The sequence below is a fragment of the Bos indicus genome, chromosome X (assembly GCF_029378745.1).
Source record: "Bos indicus isolate NIAB-ARS_2022 breed Sahiwal x Tharparkar chromosome X, NIAB-ARS_B.indTharparkar_mat_pri_1.0, whole genome shotgun sequence".
Taxonomy (NCBI): Eukaryota; Metazoa; Chordata; class Mammalia; order Artiodactyla; family Bovidae; genus Bos; species Bos indicus.
The window spans coordinates 133,489,142-133,509,695 of NC_091789.1; the positions used below are offsets into that span (position 1 = coordinate 133,489,142).

The 20,554-nt window shown below is 43.3% G+C and overlaps 1 protein-coding gene across 14 annotated transcripts in view; it reads left to right on the top strand.

Annotated features, from left to right (window-relative positions):
- SH3KBP1 (SH3 domain containing kinase binding protein 1) overlaps positions 1–20,554 on the top strand; it is a 331,727-nt gene that overhangs the window by 254,352 nt on the left and 56,821 nt on the right. For all 14 annotated transcript variants that reach the window (XM_070785423.1, XM_070785428.1, XM_070785422.1 and 11 more), the window contains one exon: positions 13,052–13,159. In XM_070785423.1, coding sequence (XP_070641524.1) covers positions 13,052–13,159 — 108 coding nt within the window. The remainder of the gene's footprint in view (positions 1–13,051; positions 13,160–20,554) is intronic.

Genomic DNA, 20,554 nt, shown 5'->3' on the forward strand with positions numbered 1-20,554 from the left:
AGTAATACTTACTCTCAGGGAATAAATGAGAACAAGACAGATCAATAGGAAGGCAAGTCAAAATCACCTGTGACCGCATCACCTTCAGATATCTCTCTCAATATTTGAGCTGTGTTCTTTCAGACTTCACACATACACATACACATACACACACACACACACACACACACAATTACAGTTCAAAGTAAAAATAAAGTCATATCATGTACACTCTTGTGTACCCTCATTTGTCCCCAGTATATCATGTCTATCTTTGGCAGCAAGGTTAAATGGTTCCTTAACATCCCAATGTATGGCGGACCACAGTCCTCTTTTACATTTGCTTGTTTCTGAGTTTTCCCTATTCTGCACCATGTTGCCTGTAGTCATCACCTTATTTGTAGATCCTCATGTGTGTAAGCATTCCTACCACTTTCTACTACTCGTGTAACCTTGGGTGGGCTACTCAGTCTCTCTGTGCCTTGGTTTTCACATCTGTGAAATGGAGATGATAACAGTAGCTACCTCTTGGTGTAAAGATGAAACGAGTTAAAGGAGGCAAAGCACTTGAAATCTCTGGCTGATAGTAAGTTCTGGATAAATGTTAGCAGTTATTATTTCATGATGATACATTGCTGTATTGCTGCCTCAGTGCCTTTTCTTTTGGCTGCTCTGGGTCTTCATTGCAGTGCACAGGCTTTTCATTGCTGCCATGGTTTTTCTCTAGTTCTAGCACGCAGGCTTCTCTTTTGTGGAGCATGGGCTCTAGAGTGCTCGGGCTCAGTAGTTGTGGGGCATAGAGTCTCCAGTTGTGGCACTCAGGCTCTCAAGTTTTGGTGCCTAGGCATAATTGCCCCCCAGCTTGTGGGACCTTTGTTCCCAGGAACCCACATCCCCTGCATTGGAAGGCAGATTCCTAACCACTGGACCACCAGGAAAGTCCTGTCTCAGTGCCTTTTAAAGACATTTAAGTGATGTTCTGAAAGATCGCCTCCCAGTTACTCTCCCCCCAGGAGCCAATGAGAATGTTTCCCTATCCTTATCATCCCTTGGTATTGTCATTCTTTGTCATCTCTGCTAATCTGATAAGTGTTTGCATTTTTTAAAATGTTTACTCAAGTAGAAAATTTTGTAATTTTCCCATTGATCTTTATAAAAATACCATATTATTCATGGCATTATCATGTCATCTTTCACACTGCAAATGTTTTTTCTTAGTTTATGACTCATAGAGATATTTAAGAAAATGTCATTAAAAATAAATACCTTTTAGACTTAAAGTTTCCCCATTTTGTAGTTAACTACATGTTGCAGTAAAACTCATCCTTTTAAGAATAATTTTACTTAAAGCTTTTATATTTTAGTCCTAGTTGGAATGGGTAGCTGGCTATTAAATGCTTTCCTTCTCTGCCCTCCTCGGGGCTTTCAGAGGTTCTATTTAAAGCTTCTGTCCTTACAGTATCTTTTTATAATATCATTCAGAGAACCCCTGAGATTATGCATGGATAAGGATTCTCATATCCTAGACCAGGTCTTGGCAAACTTTTTCTGTAAAAGGCCAGAGAGTAAATATTTTAGATTTTATGGGCTATACAATATCTGTGTCAACTATACAAAAGCAGTCATAGGTGTTGATGAATGGGCATGGATGAGTGCCAATAAAACTTTATTTATGGACATGTAAATTTTACTTTCCTGTAATTCTCATATACTTTGAAATACTATTCTTTTGATTTTTAAAAACCATCTGAAAATGTAAAAACTATTCTTAGTTTCAGAGGTGCACAAAAATAGGTAGCAGGCCACATTTGACCCATGGGAGGTAGTTTGCTAGCCCTTGAAACAGAATGTCTAGAAACAGATCCATAAAAATATAGCCAATTAATTTTTTAACAAAGGTACAAAGAAAATTTAAGAAAGAAAGGATAATCTTTTCAAGAAATAGTGTTGGTACAATAGACCATCAATAGGCGAAAAAAAAAAAAAAAAAAGAGCCCTAACCTAATATAACACATTATGCAAAAATTAACTCAAAATGAAGCACAGATCTGCATAGAAAACATAAGACATAAAAAAGTTATTTATGAAAACATAAGAGAAGAGACTTGTTAGGACACAAAAAGCACAGTTCATGAAAGAAAAAAACTGATGCATTGGAGTTCGGCAAAATTACAGACTTTTGGTCTGCAAAGGTACTGTTGAGAGAATGTGATTGGTTAATCTGTTTTTCCTCCAAGGTCATCTGAGCCTCAGTATTTAGTAAATAATTGCTTGATACATAAATTGCCTGAATTTCAAAGAGCTTGGTTTTGTTCTGAGTCTTGCTGGGAATATTCTTTGTAAGACAAGAGACCATGAAGCTCCCATAGCAGAGCTGTTTCATGTACCCCACCTCTGCACTCCTGTGCCCCCTTTTCCTCCAGGTGGTAGACGAGTGTAGCTGTAGTCCACTGGTCAGGTCTGAACTCGGCTGAGTTGCCTGAGGACTGAGATTGGACCTGGGAATTATATTTTTCACTCACTGCACAGGCCTAGAAGCTAAATTTTCTGTGTATAGAGAAAAGACTCCAAACAAATTTTTATGCCAAGGAATAAGCTTTTCTAAAAGAAAGAAAAGAAATGTACATTTGTCTTATAAATAAAAGGGAGATGGAAAGTAAGAATTTACCATTAGCTGCTGCAGCTGGCTTGGTGTTCTTGACCTTCATAATGATCATGACTATATCCTTCACTTCTTATTCCTTCCTGGTGCTTATTTGGAAAATGAAGAATCCTCCCCCCTTACCCTAACAGCCTTCTTTGTGTCTCTTAGAGGTGATGCAGGAGCTAAGAACATCTCTTAAAACATAATGAAATATGTTTTATAAGTGCCAGTGTCTTTGTAATGAAGCAAAATGATTTTTTATTAAACCTACTATCCTTTTAATGGAAGAAAAGCATGTATTTGTGTGCAGAATCAATATAGTTCTCTAAACATAAGTGAAATCTCTGCTATAGGATGCACAGCCTTGAGAGGTAAATTATGCCATTAGCCATTTGGATGAGCTGAAGGCGCCATTAGAAACAGCTTCTAAAATTTAGCATCAAGTGGTCCTCTCAATGTAAATGACCTAACAAGTAGAAAATGAGAAGTTTCTATGAAAACATATTGTTATATAATTTCACATGCTTAATTATATTTAAATGGGCAAAAAAAATGCAAAAGTGCCACCTTGATGATCTGCACTCGACGTAATGCTAGTTCACACGCCCTTATATGTTATGTTTCTGATCGTTCTGAAAGCCAGAGTACAAGTAGCCAAGAAAGGCCCTCTCTGCAAACATCCGCTTTTCACATGATTACTGACGTTTGAAGTAGAATTAAGAGGGAACAAAGTCTTTCATTCTGTTAGGAAAAAAAAAAGGACAAAAATATAAACATTTCCTAAGACTTAGGATTGTATAGGCTGCAAATGAAATCAGTTGGCAATTCGTATATATTTGTTGTGATTAACTATATAGCCACGTCTCACAGTTCCAGGAGATGCCCATTGTGAGTGATGACCCTGGAGTTGGGCCAGTATGGTAGCATCTGTTGGGTGCTGTTCTCTGAAGGGCTCCATATAGAAGCATCTTTTTCTAAGAGGCAAACCATCTATGAGCCCAGAGGTTTTGAGGCTTCTGCTCTGGGCTGTCTCCTATAAAAGTCTCCCCTAATTCCTGTCTGCCTGCCTCTCATAATGCCTGTGAAAACTCTCTTTTCTTTCTGGGGACTGAGATTTGGTTTCAACTTTTCTCTTATTTCTTAGTGAAATCTGAACTCAAATGTTACTTCTGTCGTATTTCCTCACCCCTGTGCTCTGAGCGGGCTATAGGAGTGATCCTCTCAGTTCTCCTGTGTGGATGCAAAGGGCCTTCAGGGGTGGAACCCCACCCTCTCCCGAGTTGATGGCCTCCAACAATGTCAGGCCTCCAGCAGTGTGTCATCAAAATATTAGCATTTTATAGATGTGCTATTACCTAGAAAAGATTGGGTGTCACTAACTTACTGTATATATTTAACTTTTCCATATAAAAATGGTTAACAGTGACTCGACTTTTCCTTAGGGAATATTCTACCTTCCTTGTTAGAGAAGAGTATATATGACGAGCAAAGGAAACTCCGGGATAATTAAAAACCCTTATATGTGTCTTCATTTCAGAAATTCTTTCCCTAGACTTCTTTTGGGAATTAGACCTTGAAATAGCTCAGACTTTTAAAGATAGAGTTTAAAGTTCTATTCTATCTAGAATAAAATAAATTCACTCTGATTAAAGAAACAACATTTTCAAGTGAGAATATAACTTCCGGTTACAGCCACGATGGAGTGAAGGATGCATTAGATTTGCCCTTCCGCCACTTTGGGCCTCCCAGGTGGCACTAGTGCTAAGGAATGCGCCCACCAGTGCGGGAGACATCAGAGACGTGGGTTGGATCCCTGGGTCGGGAAGATCCCCTGGAGGAAGGCATGGCAGTTCACTCCAGTATTCTTGCCTGGAGAATCCCATGGACAGAGGAGCCTGGAGGACTACAGTCCGCGGGGTCACAAAAGACTCATACAACTTAGCAACTCAGCAACAACAACTTTCTAGTTGCAGTACAGGGCACTGGAGCACAGAGAGCAGAAGACTCATCTGATAGAGGAAACAGAGACTGTAACTGTTTGTAACTCACAACTGTTGAGGTAGATGAAATTTTCAGGGCAGGGAGTTGCAGAAGATTGAGCTGTGCAAAGAGTGAGCTCTGGAAGTTTATATATAGGAGTCCCTTGAATCTTTGGCCATATACTAAGCATGCATCAGTAGGGCAAGAGTCTTCCAGGCCCAGCAGAAAATAAGTATGGGAGGGGAGGTGTGGGTGAGCTGTGAGATGAGTAGATATCCTAGAGATATCAGTAATTGGAGATGTTGGAGTTCTGGCCAAGCAGACTAGGAAAACTTCATTGAACACACTTGGCATCCAAATGACAACTCAAAAAGTCAGTCATAGGAATAGTGCTACCCTTGTTGTTTTTTATTTGCTAACTGACTCTCTCTTGTGCAACCCTATGGACTGTAGCCCACCAGGCTCCTCTGTCCATGGAGTTCTGCAGGCAAGAATACTGGAGTGTTCATGACCAAGAACCTATGCACAATATGAATTATCATTTATTTTTGGTCATGCCAAGAATGTACAACATTTATTTTAATAAACTAAGACATTTTAAAAAAAACAAAAGAATATTGGAGTGGGTTTCCATTTCCTTCTCCAGGGAATCTTCCCCACCTAGGGATCAAACCTGTGTCTTCTGCTTGGCAGGTGGATTCTTTACCTCTGAGTCACCTCGGAAGCCCAGTGCTACACTAGACCCACCCTGAATGAAGGCTAAAACTAAGCCTCGACAGGTTGAGCTGATTTGCAAATAACATGCCCACCATAATGAAACTCCACACTCTTGCAGGGAAGACAACAAAATCCAGTCCTTTGATAATGTAGTGTGCAGTGCATGGTTGTTGAGATTATACAGTCACAGATGACCAGATGTAAGAGGAAGCACAAAAATGTGAGGTGTGGTATGGATAGCTTATAAAGGGCATGCAGTTATTTCTGAATACAATTTTCAGGCATCAGGACTTGCTTTAATTAATATTGACATGACTAAAAGGAAGCTTGATTAATGCTGTTTGTGTGTTATTCATCTAATTTTTTTGTTACCAGTCATACAATATGTAAAACGAAAAGGTTATAAGTATAGCAAAGCCTGTAAGTTGTTGCCCAATAAAAAGTCAGGATTTTTTCTTTTAGAAGTAGACAATCTCTTTGAGGTCACTACTTCCCAGTATCATAAAACTGAATGACTGCCTAAGCCTCACCCATCCTAGGATGTGAACACTTGAAATGTGACATCTTCTTTAGTGGGCTTGTCCCTGGAATGGTCTCCTTGACTTCCCTCATTAACTATGCTCTGATGAGCATTTCTTCTGACACTGAGATAGACATGGTTCTCTTTTTTCCTGTTACCTCATAGACTGTGATGTTGATGAGTCTGCTGGAGTAACTGACTTAGGGGATGTTGGAAATACTGAGCAGAAATCCCAGCCATGCAGAATAATTGCATCTCTTGAGAAGGTGTTAACAAGCTGAGGCAGAACAAAGTGCTCCTGGGCTTCGGCTTCCATGAAGTGTCCTTTCAACAGCCCCCCTGAAGCTCCATGCAGAAGGCGTTCATTAGTAAATATTAAACAGCACTTTTCATACTGCTGGTGGGGTACTGAGAGTGTGAGACCCCCTCGAGGCACTCAGAGGCTCACTTGACAGCCACACTGAAATCACATAACACTCCCTTTCTCCTCTAATGATATTTCAGTCATCAGAGAAGGTCATGAAAAACAGTCATGCTGGATAACTTCTGGGAAATCAGTACTAGGGAATGTAGGGACAGCTGACCACCAGGGGAGCACTTTTCTTTTTCAAGAGGACCAGCTGGTGAAACCATCATTTTGAAGTTTGCTGGGGTGACATAAGAGCAAACTATATGTCTGAACTATACACTCCTGTCCCAACTCACATAGGCCATGTACAATGTCTTAGAAAACATGACCTCTCTTTGAAAGGTACTTTTTAAATTGTTACAATTATGAACAAATAATTCAGTACAGACCACCAGGGAAGCCTGATTATATAAATGAAGCTTTCTTGTGTAGCTAATCTAGACCTTCCTCTTCCTTGTTCAACTTGACTTCACTTTGGATGTTTGAAAATTGTGAGAAGTGGAATAGTAGTCTGAGAGGAGACTGGGCCATCCATCAGTTCATCCATTCAGCTGACATGTACTCATCATCAGTATTTGCCAGGCACTGTGCTAGGTGTTTGGTGGATACAGAGTATAAAAATAAGATTCTTTGTTTCTATGGAGCTTCCCATTTTTGAGAACTTTGTTACTCAAAGTTATCATCCAGTAGCATTGAGATCACTTGGGAACCTATTAAAATGCTGAATCTCTGACCATCCCCAGACTTACTGAATCCAAATTGTCGTCTTCACACAAGGACAGTATACACGTTTGAGAAGGCTTAGTCTAAATCATTGATTCTCAGACTGCACATTGGAAGGACGTAGGGACCTTTAAAAGGCACTGATTTCTCAGTCTTAACCCCCACCCCCAGGATTTATAGTTTAATTGGTGTGGGGTATTAGCCCCAAGTGATTCTAAATGTGCAGCCAGCTTAAAGAAACACTGCTCTAAGAGGTTGCTTTGCACTCTGGACCAAATGGAGCCCCACATGAGGTTGCAGCCGGGTTTTACAGTTTACAAGCCAGGTGGCGAGTTGGTCTTTTTTAAACATTTGAAGTTCTTACACAAGAGGCAGACAGAGCAGGGCTCACTGGTGACTCCTGCCGCCAGCTTGGATGTCAGAGAGCACCTCTAAGCTGGTCCCTAGCACGAGAGCTGTGCGCAGTGGTGATGCTTCCGTGTTCCCCAGGGCCCCTCTGGCAGGTGGAGTGGACTAATGCCTGACATGGGGGGCCGGGCCAGTCTCCCTCCTCAGACACACTCTGGGGCCTTAGCCTCCCTCCAAGAGTGTGAGCCTCTGCCAGGGAGTTTCACCGGAAGATGATGCTGAGTCACGTGACAGATGTATTGTATACTTAATCAAGACGCTTTCCTGGGCTCATGATCCCTCGAGGTCTCTAGGACTACCCTCCTGGAATCACAATAATGATGACACCCACCAGCAGCAGTTCAGCAGTTGTGTTGCTCTTTACACTTCATCTTCTCCTGTGTATCACGGAACTGAGACCCAGAGTCTTTATCACTGGAGGACCACTGAAGTATCTGATGGCCCCAATTCACTGTCTTCCTCCTCTCTCTGAGATACCTTGGCTCATGAGATAGATACAGTGTGGAACATAGGTTGGAGTACAGCACACCTAAGGCTCTGTTTATTCATTCCTTAAAAGGAAACATATCATTTGTATTTTACAAGGAAAAATATATTTTACTCTAATATCTGCCTGGGGATGAGGCATACAGAAACCATTTTGAGGACTTAAATCATAAAAGAGTGTATATCCTATGTCAGAAATATAATTCTTTCTATGCTCTTTGATTCATGATAAGGGTCAAGGTCTACTTTCCTCTGTTTGCATGTGAATAGATCTTATTTCTAGTCATCATTGTTCTGGAAACTTTCATCTATAATACATGCAGATCTTTTACTCTGTCCCACTGCAAACTTCCACCTCATTTAAAGACCATCCCTTTAGCTGCATACATTGCCCTTTCCTCATCCTTATTGAAATCTCAAAATTCACTAGTGTAGCCATCGTCTTGGGTTATACCTGTGGTATAATTATTAATAGTGTCCTAGATTTGGAAATAAATTATATGGTCACTGTAAAATCTTCCAGTATTTTAACAGCACTACCTCTCTCCTTAGTGGTCAGCTACTGCCTCATTGTTCTCCCTTCTTCCACCTCCTGCCATCCTCCTGGGGGACATTTAAAACTCCACCCTGATGATGCTCTGGCCTCATAAGTCATTGATTGTCCATTCTGCCCTCATCACTCATGAGTGCCATCTTGCCTCACCCCTCACATCACTCTTCAGTAGAGACTGGTTGGCGCTTCCTGGGAGGCAAGCATTGCCTTCATTCTAAGGGCCAATTCTCGAATGTTCTCATCCATGACCCCAGCTTCCTGCTTTCCCTTTTCCCTTGTTTCACCCTTGGAGACCCCGCCCTTGGCCTTTCTCATGACCTTGATTCTTGCCCTTGTCCTCTCCTTCCAGACGAGGATGAGGCTTCTCTCGGCCCCCCTTGTTGTCGCTGATCCAGCCTAGCACTGCTGCCTGGGTCTCAGTGCAATCTTGATTCGCCGTGCCTGCCTCTTTCACTTGGCTCTGAGCTTGGGAGCCCCATAAGGTCACGATGACTTTCTTTCCCCTCTGAATTCCTCTCCTGTCCTGCATGTTTTAGGTCCTAATTAAATAAATTGAATTCGCTGCTGTTTCACACTCCTGGAAGTAGAGCCCTCAGACAAATAATTCTCTCTTCATCTCTGCCACCAAAAGCCTCATTCTTCTGTCTGGTTTGTTGAAGAGGACTTATTTTCACTTCTCAGTTTACTGTCAGAATTTTTCCTGTTTCCCTTAAATTAGCTTCTATTGCTAGGAGGAAAAAAGTCTCAGTTCTCTAAATCTCGCTCCCACTGCAGACATCTTGACCCTGTGGCTGTTTTCTGTCCTGCAGCAGATGCCCTTTTCATTTTTCTTAGTATTCTAAGTCATGATGTCAGTTTTCTCTTTTCAGTGTACTTATCCATGAACCTTGTGTTTGTTCTTATACCGGTCAGAATGATTAGACACACTGTGTTCCACCTTCATGCTTCCCCTCTCATACCTTGAATTACACAGCGATTAGCACTATTCATGTTTTCCTTAAAAAGCAGAGCCCAGATGAGCCATCCAAGCTATTCATCACTGATGGGAGGTATAATAAATATACTGTCATATGCACTGTTTTCCCCTGTAGGCGTACATAAGTTCTGAAGTTATTCTGAATATGCTTTTGCTTATTAAAATGTTCTTTATTGTTTTTCTGGCATACAAAACCGAAAGCTTCATTACAGTGGTTCTTGGGTTACTGATTGCATAAGACTAATGGGAAGCTTGGATTTGCACCATTTAGAAAGTTAAAAAAAGCCTTCAAAAGAAAGACAGCACTAAACAATATTTGAGTGCCTTTTACAGACCTAAGTCTGTATCAGATGATCTGAAATGAACGTGGAGAAAAATTCAGCCCTCATATAAGCAAACCCTTCACACATGAAAAGATCCAAGATTATTGGAAAAGCTGTTAATGATTCTTTTCTCTTTGGTACCAGAGCTCGTGGTTGATACAGTTATCAAAAAAAGACCTTGTATGTTATGTGAGTGCTAGTGTGCATGTGTGTGTTTCACACACATCTCTAAGCTCCCTGGAGTTAGGGATAATGTTCTTTTGCATGTTTAATGTTTGGTGCCTACAGAATGAACTGACATATATTTTATATGTAATAGTTGTGTGTTAAATGGAATATCATGAAATGCAAATTAACACAGTTCTGAGTGTTAGAGAAAAGATAAAAGCTTTCATTATAGTCACTTTCCTACAGGTGAGTTTCAGGTTGGGTTTTGAAGATGACAAGAACTTGTCCAGAGAAAAACAAGAGAAAAAAATATATACCAGGCATTTCCTCAGAAACAGAGGCTCTGGATTGAAAGACTTAATTTTTAAGAATTAGGAGTAAAGAATTTCCACCCGTACTCCTTCATAAGTTTTCCTGATACTGTTGAGGACATAATGGTTTCTCAGAGGTGGAAGAAACTCACAACCCATCAGATTCTGCTTCCACAACCCCTGTTCATGAATCCATTATTTCAGGACTGATGCTAGATTGCTCAGGGAGTGATGTGACATGGGCAGGACCAAAACACTTAGCTCAGCTTCACGTTGTCATTTTCCAAGAAGATAAGCATTCTTTCAGATTGTAAGTTTTTTGAACCTTGTTTTATTCTGAGTAAATCTGCACTTGATGCTTCAAGTGTCTTTGTCTAAGGATGTTGCTTGGGGTAATGTAGGACCCACTTCCCGAACCCATGTTATCTTTTAAAGAGTCGATCTAGCCTTGTAACAGTTCAGATTAGATCAGTCTCTCAGTCGTGTCCGACTTTGTGACCCCATGAATCGCAGCATGCCAGGCCTCCCTGTCCATCACCAACTCCCGGAGTTCACTCAGACTCACGTCCATCGAGTCAGTGATGCCATCCAGCCATCTCATCCTCTGTCATCCCCTTCTCCTCTTGCCCCCAATCCCTCCCAGCATCAGAGTCTTTTCCAATGAGTCAACTCTTCGCATGAGGTGGCCAAAGTACTGGAGTTTCAGCTTTAGCATCATTCCTTCCAAAGAAATCCCAGGGCTGATGTCCTTCAGAATGGACTGGTTGGATCTCCTTGCAGTCCAAGGGACTCTCAAGAGTCTTCTCTAACAGTTACCCCTGTGGGAAGAGACAATGGTGAGCATTTACTTCTCACCTGAGGTGGACTCTGCCTTAACTTATATAGAATCCTCACAGCTTGGGGCAGATAGAGACTATCTTGTCCTGCAATAATCCTAGTCTTGGACTGAGGGGAGATCACAGAATTTGGAATTAGAAAGAGCCTTCATTGACTCCAGAAATAATTATTATATGTGGCATTGGGCTGGGGGTATGATGGTGAAAAATTCAACTGTGTTTCTGTCTTTGCTGGACTGGATGCTCTAGCAAGGCACACATGAGTCACATAAGCCAGGGCCTCCAAGGGCTCAGTGCCAGGCCCGAGGCCAGCTGCACATCTGCTGCTTGAGCCTGCCTGAGCCCTCCCCCAGCCCCACCGGTATCGTGAAGGACCACGAGTGTGTCTCTGTGGGCCCTGAACAGGAATTCCTCACTTTCTCGAGCATTTATTTTAAAAGCATTTCTCTGGGGGAAAGACTTTGCCCATTTGGGTTTTTAGCTGGAAGTTGTCGATCACAGTCTGAGAATTGTCAACAACATGTGCTTGACAGTGGTGCGTATGTTGTACATACACAGGGAAGGATTAAATGCCCAAGTGAGGAGGTTGACAACAGGCCAGTAGGTCTTGGATTGGGTGGGGGAGAAGTGGAATTGGACCCAGAGAACAAATACGAGATTTATTATCGAACTAGAGAAGATCAAACTCCCCACCCACCAAGGATGGGGAAACCTGCAGGTGATTCTCTGGCATGAGGCTGAGTGCCTGGGAGTGCCGTGGGGCCATTAGGCTCAGGATAGAAGCTTATGAAGGCTACACTGAGCTCTGTCCCCAGGACTTGGCACAGAGTAGGCACTCAAACGTTCGACAAAGGTATGAACATAATAGGGGTTATTCCAAGGGAAGCAGATTTGATCTGGGAGAATGAATAGATTTCTTCTTTCATTTAGTGAGCAAACACTAAGCTCTGTAGGGTGGGGAGAAGGGCTTTTCATGATGACTGTGCCCCCTCAACACGGGGAGGAGAAGGCGCATTAATGAGATTGCACAGGGTGGGATTTTTCTCCCACTTGGCTGACTGTCACCCAGCCCTTCTTAATTTCAACAAGCTTTGTGACAGGCTAATCAAAGGGAACATTTGTGTGTGTGATGTTTTCTAACCCACATTTGCAGTTAATGAAATAATTTCATTGTGTTAAAATGAAGAAAATATATTTTCTCCTATCTTTAAGAGGGGGAAAAAGATCTTATTGCTCTCAGTCAGTTCAGTCACTCAGTCATGCCCGACTCTCTGTGACCCTATGGACTGCAGCTCGCCAAGCCTCCTGTCCATTGCCAACTCCCAGAGTTTACTCAACCTCATGTCCATTGAGTCAGTGATGTCATCCAACCATCTCATCCTCTGTCATCCCCTTCTCCTCCCACCTTCAGTCTTTCCCAGCATCAGGGTCTTTTCCACTGAGTCAGTTCTTTTCATCAGGTGGCCAGAGTATTGGAGCTTCAGCTTCAGCATCAGTCCTTCCAATGAATATTCAGGACTGATCTCCTTAGGATGGACTGGTTGGATCTCCTTGCAGTCCAAGGGACTCTCAAGAGTCTTCTCCAACACCACAGTTCAAAAGCATCAGTTCTTTGGCGCTCGGCTTTCTTTATGGTCCAACTCTCACATTCATACATGACTACTGGAAAAACCATAGCTTTGACTAGATGGACCTTTGCTGGTAAAGTAATGTCTCTGCTTTTTAATATGCTATCTAGGTTGGTCATAACTTTTCCAAGGAGCAAGTGTCTTTTAATTTCATGGCTGCAGTCACCATCTGGAGGGCCTCTAAAAGCCTCATTGGGTTTCGAGTCCCAGCTGGCAGCTCTAGGACACCGGAGCTTTTGTCCTCCCATCCAACTTTGGGGTTTGTACTGTTGAGTCTTAGGAACCATTGATGGCTGCCTCAGGGAAAGCACTTCCATCTCTCTAAAAGGGGTATCAGAGCTCTCCGTGAGGCGCTTGCCCCCTTTCTCACTCTGCTCTCCTGTTTCCCAGGACTGCATTGACGTGGGCTGGTGGGAAGGAGAACTGAACGGCAGACGAGGAGTGTTTCCTGACAACTTCGTCAAGTTGCTGCCACCTGACTTTGAGAAGGAGGGAAACGTAAGTCTCTGCGGCTCGGCTCTCAGCGCACCACCTGCTGTCAGAGTTGCGGCCTCCATGATGGGCTGGGGGTGCGGGGTGAGGACATCTGTTGTTAAAGAGCCTCGGCATTTTAGTCTGATGGACTGGCTGCCCCATACCTGATGTGTGTGGACAGGTCCGTTATCTTCCACAAACCCCAGTTTCCTCATCAGAGAGCCTTCTTCTAGGGTCGTTGTATGATTAGACAAGCACTTGGTTTGGTACTTGGAGTGTTTACGCAACCAAATAAATGACAGAAACCGTTGGGGTTTCCATTGGTAAGTGGATGGCCTGTATCCTACATAGTGTGTCCTTGGCTGGTGAAGTGACTAATATGGAAGTGGCTGAACAGCACACTGTGAAGCTGAGGATGCAGGATGAGGCCTACTGATCTTCCCGTCTGTGTATCTGTGTACACATATTTGGCCAGGTATACACATGCATGGGCTTCTTAGTGGCTCAGTAGTAAAGAACCCACCTGCCAATGCAGGGGGCATGGCTTCGATCCCTGGGTTGGGAAGATACCTTGGAGTAGGAAATGGCAGTCAACTCCAGTATTCTTGCCTGAGAAATTCCATATAGCCTGGTGGGCTACAGTTCATGGGGTCGCAAAGAGTTGGACATGACTTAGCAACTAAACAACAACAAATACACATGTATCCCTATTGTGTGTGTGTGTGTGTGTGTGTGTGTGTGTGTGTGTATCCCTCTGATCTGTACTTTCTCTTTCTTTGTGAGAACACATTTTTACAATGCTGTGGTTTAAATGAGCCAGTCCATCTTTGTTTGCCTCGCGGCAAGCATGTTGTTTCTCTAATGACACTGTAACAGGAAATGTTGAAAAGTTAGAAGCACTTTACATTCTAAGAGGAATGTAAAGAGGAATTCTACAGTGATTTGGTCTATTTGGTCTTTTCCAAGCTGTTCTTCAGCACAGAGCTCTTGGCTCAGGCTTTCTCATGCCTTCTGCCCACTTTTTCTGGCCTGTGTTCTCTTCATGCCCATGGGGGCTTTATTACTGGACCATGAACTTTGACCCATCACGTTCCTATGGAATTGAGGTTCAGGAAAGGTAGCTACAATATTAGTGGGTTGATTACCAAGGATATTAAACAGCATTGGTGATGTGTACACTGCTTAGATGGATGGATATGATTGTTCAAGGAGCCAGATGGTGTTTGTACCCACCAAGATTACAGCCCGTAGATTGGTTTGAACAAACGGCTGCACGTTTTAGGCTTTTTGATAGCTGTCTTTCTTGTTTAGCTGAAGGATGCTTGGTTCCACATCTGTGTTCTCTCTGGGATTTAAGTTTGAGGTTCAGAGAATTCTGCTTCCCAGTGTTTTCTAGATCCTTGAGACACTGCTGGTCTGGGGACCACACTTTGTCAGCCTTACCTGGAGCTTGTTAGAAATGCTTGAACCTCACCCTAGACCTGTGCATCAGAACCCACGTTTTATCAAGATCCTCAGGTGACCTGTTTCCACATTACGATTTGGGAAGCTCTGGTGTAGATGCAGGTGTCTGTCTAAGTGATGACAACCCCACCTTCTAGTTTCTAACCATATTTTAGGAGGAGAATAAATTCGTAGAACAGAGAAGGGCTCACCATTTAGTAGACGTCTTACACCAAGCAAAATCATTTGAGCCATTTTTATTGATAATGGTTGTAGTGGTGGGTTATTGGCTAACAGAATTCATCCCTGAGGAAAAAAAGACACTAGCCCTTGGCAGTATCTGTATAGTAAATGTTTAAAACTGTAAGACACAGGAAAGAGGTTTGGCAGACATTTGTAGAACGTGGTTGTGACTCTAGCCTGCAGCATTGAATAGACGTGAACTTGAATCCTGGCCCTGTCACTTAATTGTTGTGTTCAAGATCAACTCATTGACTGTTTCCTCAGTATCTCTGGATTCTGCATCTGTGGATTCAATCAACCTTGGGTTGAAAATACTAAACAATAAATTTCAGGAAGTTCCTAAAGGTAAAGCTTGGATGTCTTGAATTTGCTGTGTAGTGACAATTATACACATAGCATTTACAACCATTTATATAGCATTGACTTTGTATTAGATATTATAAGTAATCTAGAGATGACTTAAAGTATAGGGGAGGATGTGCATAGGTTATTTGCAAATACTCTCCCATCTTATATGAGGGACTTGGACATCTGTGGATTTTGCTCTCTGCAGGGTTCCTGGAACCAATCTCCCATGAATACTGAGTGACGACTGTGTTCTCATGTATTAAATTGCAGGAATAATCGTACCGACCTTGTTAAATTGTTGAGAAGATTAACCAAAATGACACATATGAATTCCTTAGCACAGCGCCTGGTTCTTTGCGAATGCCCCATACATATTAACTATTCCAGTCTTTGTAATTACTATTAGCACAAGTGTGAGAAGACTCCAGCTAAAACTGTGCAACAGTGGTAGAAATCTGACTCCAGTTCATCACATCAGCACAGAGTTAGCTTGGTGTCTTGGTGAGCTTCCCTGGGGATCCCAGTGCATCTACGAACTTTGATGACTAGCCTTTAAAAAGAAATCTAGTGCCTTATGTATGTGTAGAGATAAGCGAGTACAGGATGGCACAATCTTCGTGTCTTTTTGAATATCTGGTGGGCATCTGCTGCCTGGCAGTGATGTTTTATGTTTATTCATTCATCTCTGTATCTAATGGGTTCCTTCCTTGGACAGGCTGCCATACTGGTTGATGGAAGTGAAGAAGACTCACATGGCCGCTGTCCTTGTGAGCTTAGAGTTGGGTAGCATGGGACCACCCAGACTACCTGTTTGAGCCTGATAAAGGGTGTTCACATCCAAAGCATTTGGATGCCAAGGCCTCCATGGTGACGCCTCTCCCTCTGGCTAAAGGATCTTAGCAAGCTCGCCATCCTACCAGACTTTTGCCACCTTCTTGATTCTGACTGAGGTAGTATGGTTTTGAATGCTGAGATAAAATCTGGATAAATAGTTTAACAAATGGACAAAGCCTGTGGTTGCCTACCTTGTAGCACCCTGCCTTCTAGTCCCCAGTCATATTTTATGGGGCAATAAATTCGCTCAAGTGGGAGTCCATGGCATACTTTTCTAGAAGCGCTGCTCTATTACATAAAATATTGCAGGAGGACTCCTGCTGAGAGAGTGAAGTTGTCAGTGATGAGTGGACTCGTCTTGGCTTGCTCACTGAGGCATGCGTGCTCTTGGGGCCCATGGGCATCTTTCCCACCCCAGACATGCAGCCACCATCTCTCTGATAGGTCTTTTACCTTTGTTCCTAAGAAGCAGAAAACTCAATTTTAGGGAAACAATAGTTATACCTGTCAGACAAAGTAATACCTACAGCTGAGAAGTGATTGTATAATGTGACATTTAGCTTTTAGAAGATTCAAAGTATTACATCCTTTTCATCCCCTCTGACCTATAAAACCCACCAACCAGCTTTGCACTGGTTGTTACACCAGCCTTTATTACTGCACCCAGAGTGTTGGTGAGTTGGTGACAGCGTGACTGGAGACAGGGCTGTCGTGTGCGGAGTTGACTGTGTAAAGATGATTAGAATCATTAACACAAATGCATGGTGTGAATGACAGAGCCTGCAACATGATTCTGCCATCGGATTCAGCAGATGTCATCTTGTCTTGCCAGTGGCTGGGGTTGCAGTCACTCACCCAGAAAAGAGGACGATGTGCGATGATTAGGGTAGACAGCAGCACACAGCATTTATTCAGTGGCAGACCTCTTGAATCAGTAGGCATCAGCAAAGCCTTCTGACAAGGCTGGCGTATTTTCTTCTGGGGTGTGGATTCAGGTGGTTACTCCCAGGCCTTTTGGAACTCCTGGAGGTCTTTCTTTCAGAGGGTCCTCTCACACTGGGCTTGCAGACTCTGGGGCTTTTCCCTAAGACATTTCCGAGAGCACTGGTCAATCTCCGGGTGCAGATTTTAGAGCAATTATATAAGCCGTTTATAAGAGAACCTAGATTCAGTGGCTGCCTGTTTATTTTGAGCCTCAACAGGAAAATTGAAAATTAGAATGGAAAGATTAAATGTTCTGAGAGCTCTGATGAAGGGTCGTGCATGCTCTGTTGTCCGGACTGAGGGAAAGCAGGGAACTTAGACTCTCTGAACTGCAGAAACATCTTCATCATTAAAAATAACAACAACAACAATAATAAAGATAGAACAGGTATCCTGAAAGGTAACGTTTCTGAAAGACAGTGTTTTAAGAAAGTCTCGGGATCCAGTTCTTCTAAGAGAAAATGTTCTGATTACCAGACAATGATACTGTGCTTGTCTGCATGGATTTGGGGGCTCATGAGCTTGTGCCATGTTGAGAATCAGGACGTTGCTGAGAGGCCCAGAGGCATTGCCCTAGTGGAGGGTCTGCCTCTTGGCCTCAGGGACACAGAACCCTACCCTTAAAGAGTTTGAAGGGTACCTGTGACTGTGACGCAAACTCACATTGGCAAACTCACAGAGACTTACTCAGGGAGCAGACTGGCAGCTTACTAATCATGACAAGAACTGAAATATCAGCCCATCTGGAGCATGTGGGTCTGCCTGCCCTGGGCATTTGCTCCCTGTGGGCCTGATTCCTTAAAATCCAGATTCTATAGGAAACCACATTTGTTTGGTACTTTCCAGGAGAGCACAGAATGAAAGGAAAAGGAGCTAGTTATTTTCACAAAGGGTCTTATAGTTGTAGCTTGAGGTCCCTCAGGCACCAGGGGGTAGGGTGAGCCGAGGGAACTGGGTGTTAAGTTCAGTTCAGCAAAGCCTAGATGATGCTGGTGAGAGCCCCACACCTGTGGCTCCAGCAGCTCTCCATTTTTCTCTGTTTTCATGGCTGCGGATACTTCCCATCCATCATCCATCTTTGGACACACAGCGGTACAATCAAGTGCGTTTCCCATCGTCTCCATTACAATTGAGTGCCAACCTTAAGATGGTTTGGTGGGAATTTTGTAGGTTTCAAAGTTTTATAGGAAAGGATCTCTCTTGCTTGATTCACATGATGACTCGTCCTCTCTAGGTGACTTTGGTGATTTAACTTGGACCACATTCTCTTTACCAAGTTCTCAGGAGGCCCCTTACCTTAGCCCCCGTCATCTGATAATCTAATTTACACCACTATCCTTGGCCAGAATTTTCTTTATTCCTAGTCATGAGCTTCATCCTTTTGAGAACCACTATCCTTTCTAATTTCTGAAGTTGCCCAATGAATTCTTTCCTTCTTTTTAGTCTTCCAAAAAGAAATATGTGCTTATTAATAAGCAGCATGATGAATAAAACTTGCCTTTGACATTATTTGTCTGTACATTTGATTTTCTGGGTAATTTTGCCTGCAGAGATGGGGATCATTGAAGTGTTGATGTTGCCCCAGTGATAATGATGGCCTAATGACAGAGCACCAGCTGAGTTTCTCTGACACGGCCTGGGTGGCACCCCTCTTCCTTCTCTTTTGGTACTTACAGCTTTTGTTTTTCCAGCTGAGCAGCTCATTTAGTATACTCTTGCCTGAAGTGATTCTTTCTCATCATGCCATCTGAACTATAATCTCTTTGAAGACAGACCCCGTGTCCCAAGCTTCACCTTCATAGGGTCTAACAGTATGTGTCTTAGTCAAGTCAGGCTGCTATAACAGATACCATAGACTAGGTTTATAAACAACAGAAATTCATTTCTCACAGTTCTGGAGGCTAGGAAGTCCAAGATTTGGCATCTGTTGAGGGCTCTCTTCCTGGTTCATAGATAACTGTCTTCTTGCTGTGTCCTCGTGAGGTGAAAGGGGTGAGGGAGCTTTCTGGGGTCTACTTTTTAAGGGCACTAATCTCATTCATGAGAGCTCCACCCTCATGACCAATCTCTTCCCAAAGGCCACATCCCCAAATACCACCACACTGGGGGGTAGGTTTCAGCAGAAGAATTTTGCGTTCATTCAATGGGCAAATATTCAGTCCTTAGGAGCATGGTTAATATACATTTGGCACTAAGGAATGCCTTGTCATTTGGTCACTTGGTGACAAGGTGTACCTTCCCTTCCTTCTGCCCCATTGTCCTCCTAGCTGCTCTCCGTGATAGTATGAAAGAGGAGGAAGAGTAGAGGGAGGGGCAGGGAAAGCCAGGTCCCTTGTCAGATTTCTCTTTTCCATACAAAGCGGGGTCCAGATCCACCATGCAGTTGTGAGGTCTGGCCATGGAATCAAAGCATCACTTTCAAGGTGGGATAAATAGAGTAAGGAGGCAAGCCAAGGGGTTGAATTGAGAGCACCTTAAGGAGAAACCGAACACCAAAGCCTGGGTGACTACCCAGCAGGCTGACAATCTGGATGAGCCCAGCCAAGAGGCAGACTGTGGATATAGGCCACCGGCCCAGAGCCCAAGAAGAGGAAACTCGAGAGAGACCCTCCCAAAAGCAGGTTTTGTGGTAGCTCTCGGGATCTCCTGTGGGCGGAACCCTGTAGGATACAGAGGGGCATAGCCCCAGATGCACTCTTCAAAGTGTTGTCAATCCACCAAGGAAAGGAGAGGAAAGGGCAGAGTGGAGGCTTCTATGTGTTTCTAGAGCCATGAGGGTTACCCTGATCAGGAGCTGTGTATTTGTGTCCCCTGTCCAGCCTTACATGTAGACACCTCCAGAAAACTTAGCCAGGGGCCTGGAGGAGGGTTTCCTTCAGTCTCAAAGTCAGGCTGAAATTGGCTTCCACAACCTTACCATCTCCCGCTGACAAAGGGCCCTGAAGGGCACCCAGCCATCAGGAGTCCACTCCTCTGGTTACTTTCAGCAAGTCATGTGTCTGGGGCCAGAACTCTGAAGACAAACTGGCTTGTGAAGCATAGTGACAAATCACAGTTCTTGTCCAGGAGGATGGTTGGGACTGGCCAGACTTGCCACACAAAGGCAGAATCAGTGATGAAATCCTTCAGCAGGAAGCAAAACTTGCCTTCCTGCTGTCTTCACTCCAGAACACCCAAATCTGTTTCCTTCCTGGTCATAATAGGAAGAAATGAAATCTGGTTCAAATATCCTTTGAAGGATGGTGTTTGCTTCTGTGTCCAAGCCACAGATCTCCACACAGGGAGGCACACACACACATGGGCCTGTATGCTCTGCACATATGAAGATCAGGGAAGGCATTCTTCTCTCCTGGAAATTAGAAGATGTTGGCTCATTGACTTTCTGAGGAATATTTTCACTTTGGTTCTTTTTTTAATGAAGTGCCACAGTCTGGACAATGAGAGATTTATTTTAGCTCCTGTTAACATGGCTGTTAACGTGGCCCCTCTGGGCCTGAGTTTCCTCAGCCTAAAGGAGACCTTCAGATCACTCAGAGCTCTGACATCCTCTGTTCTTAGCACCAACCT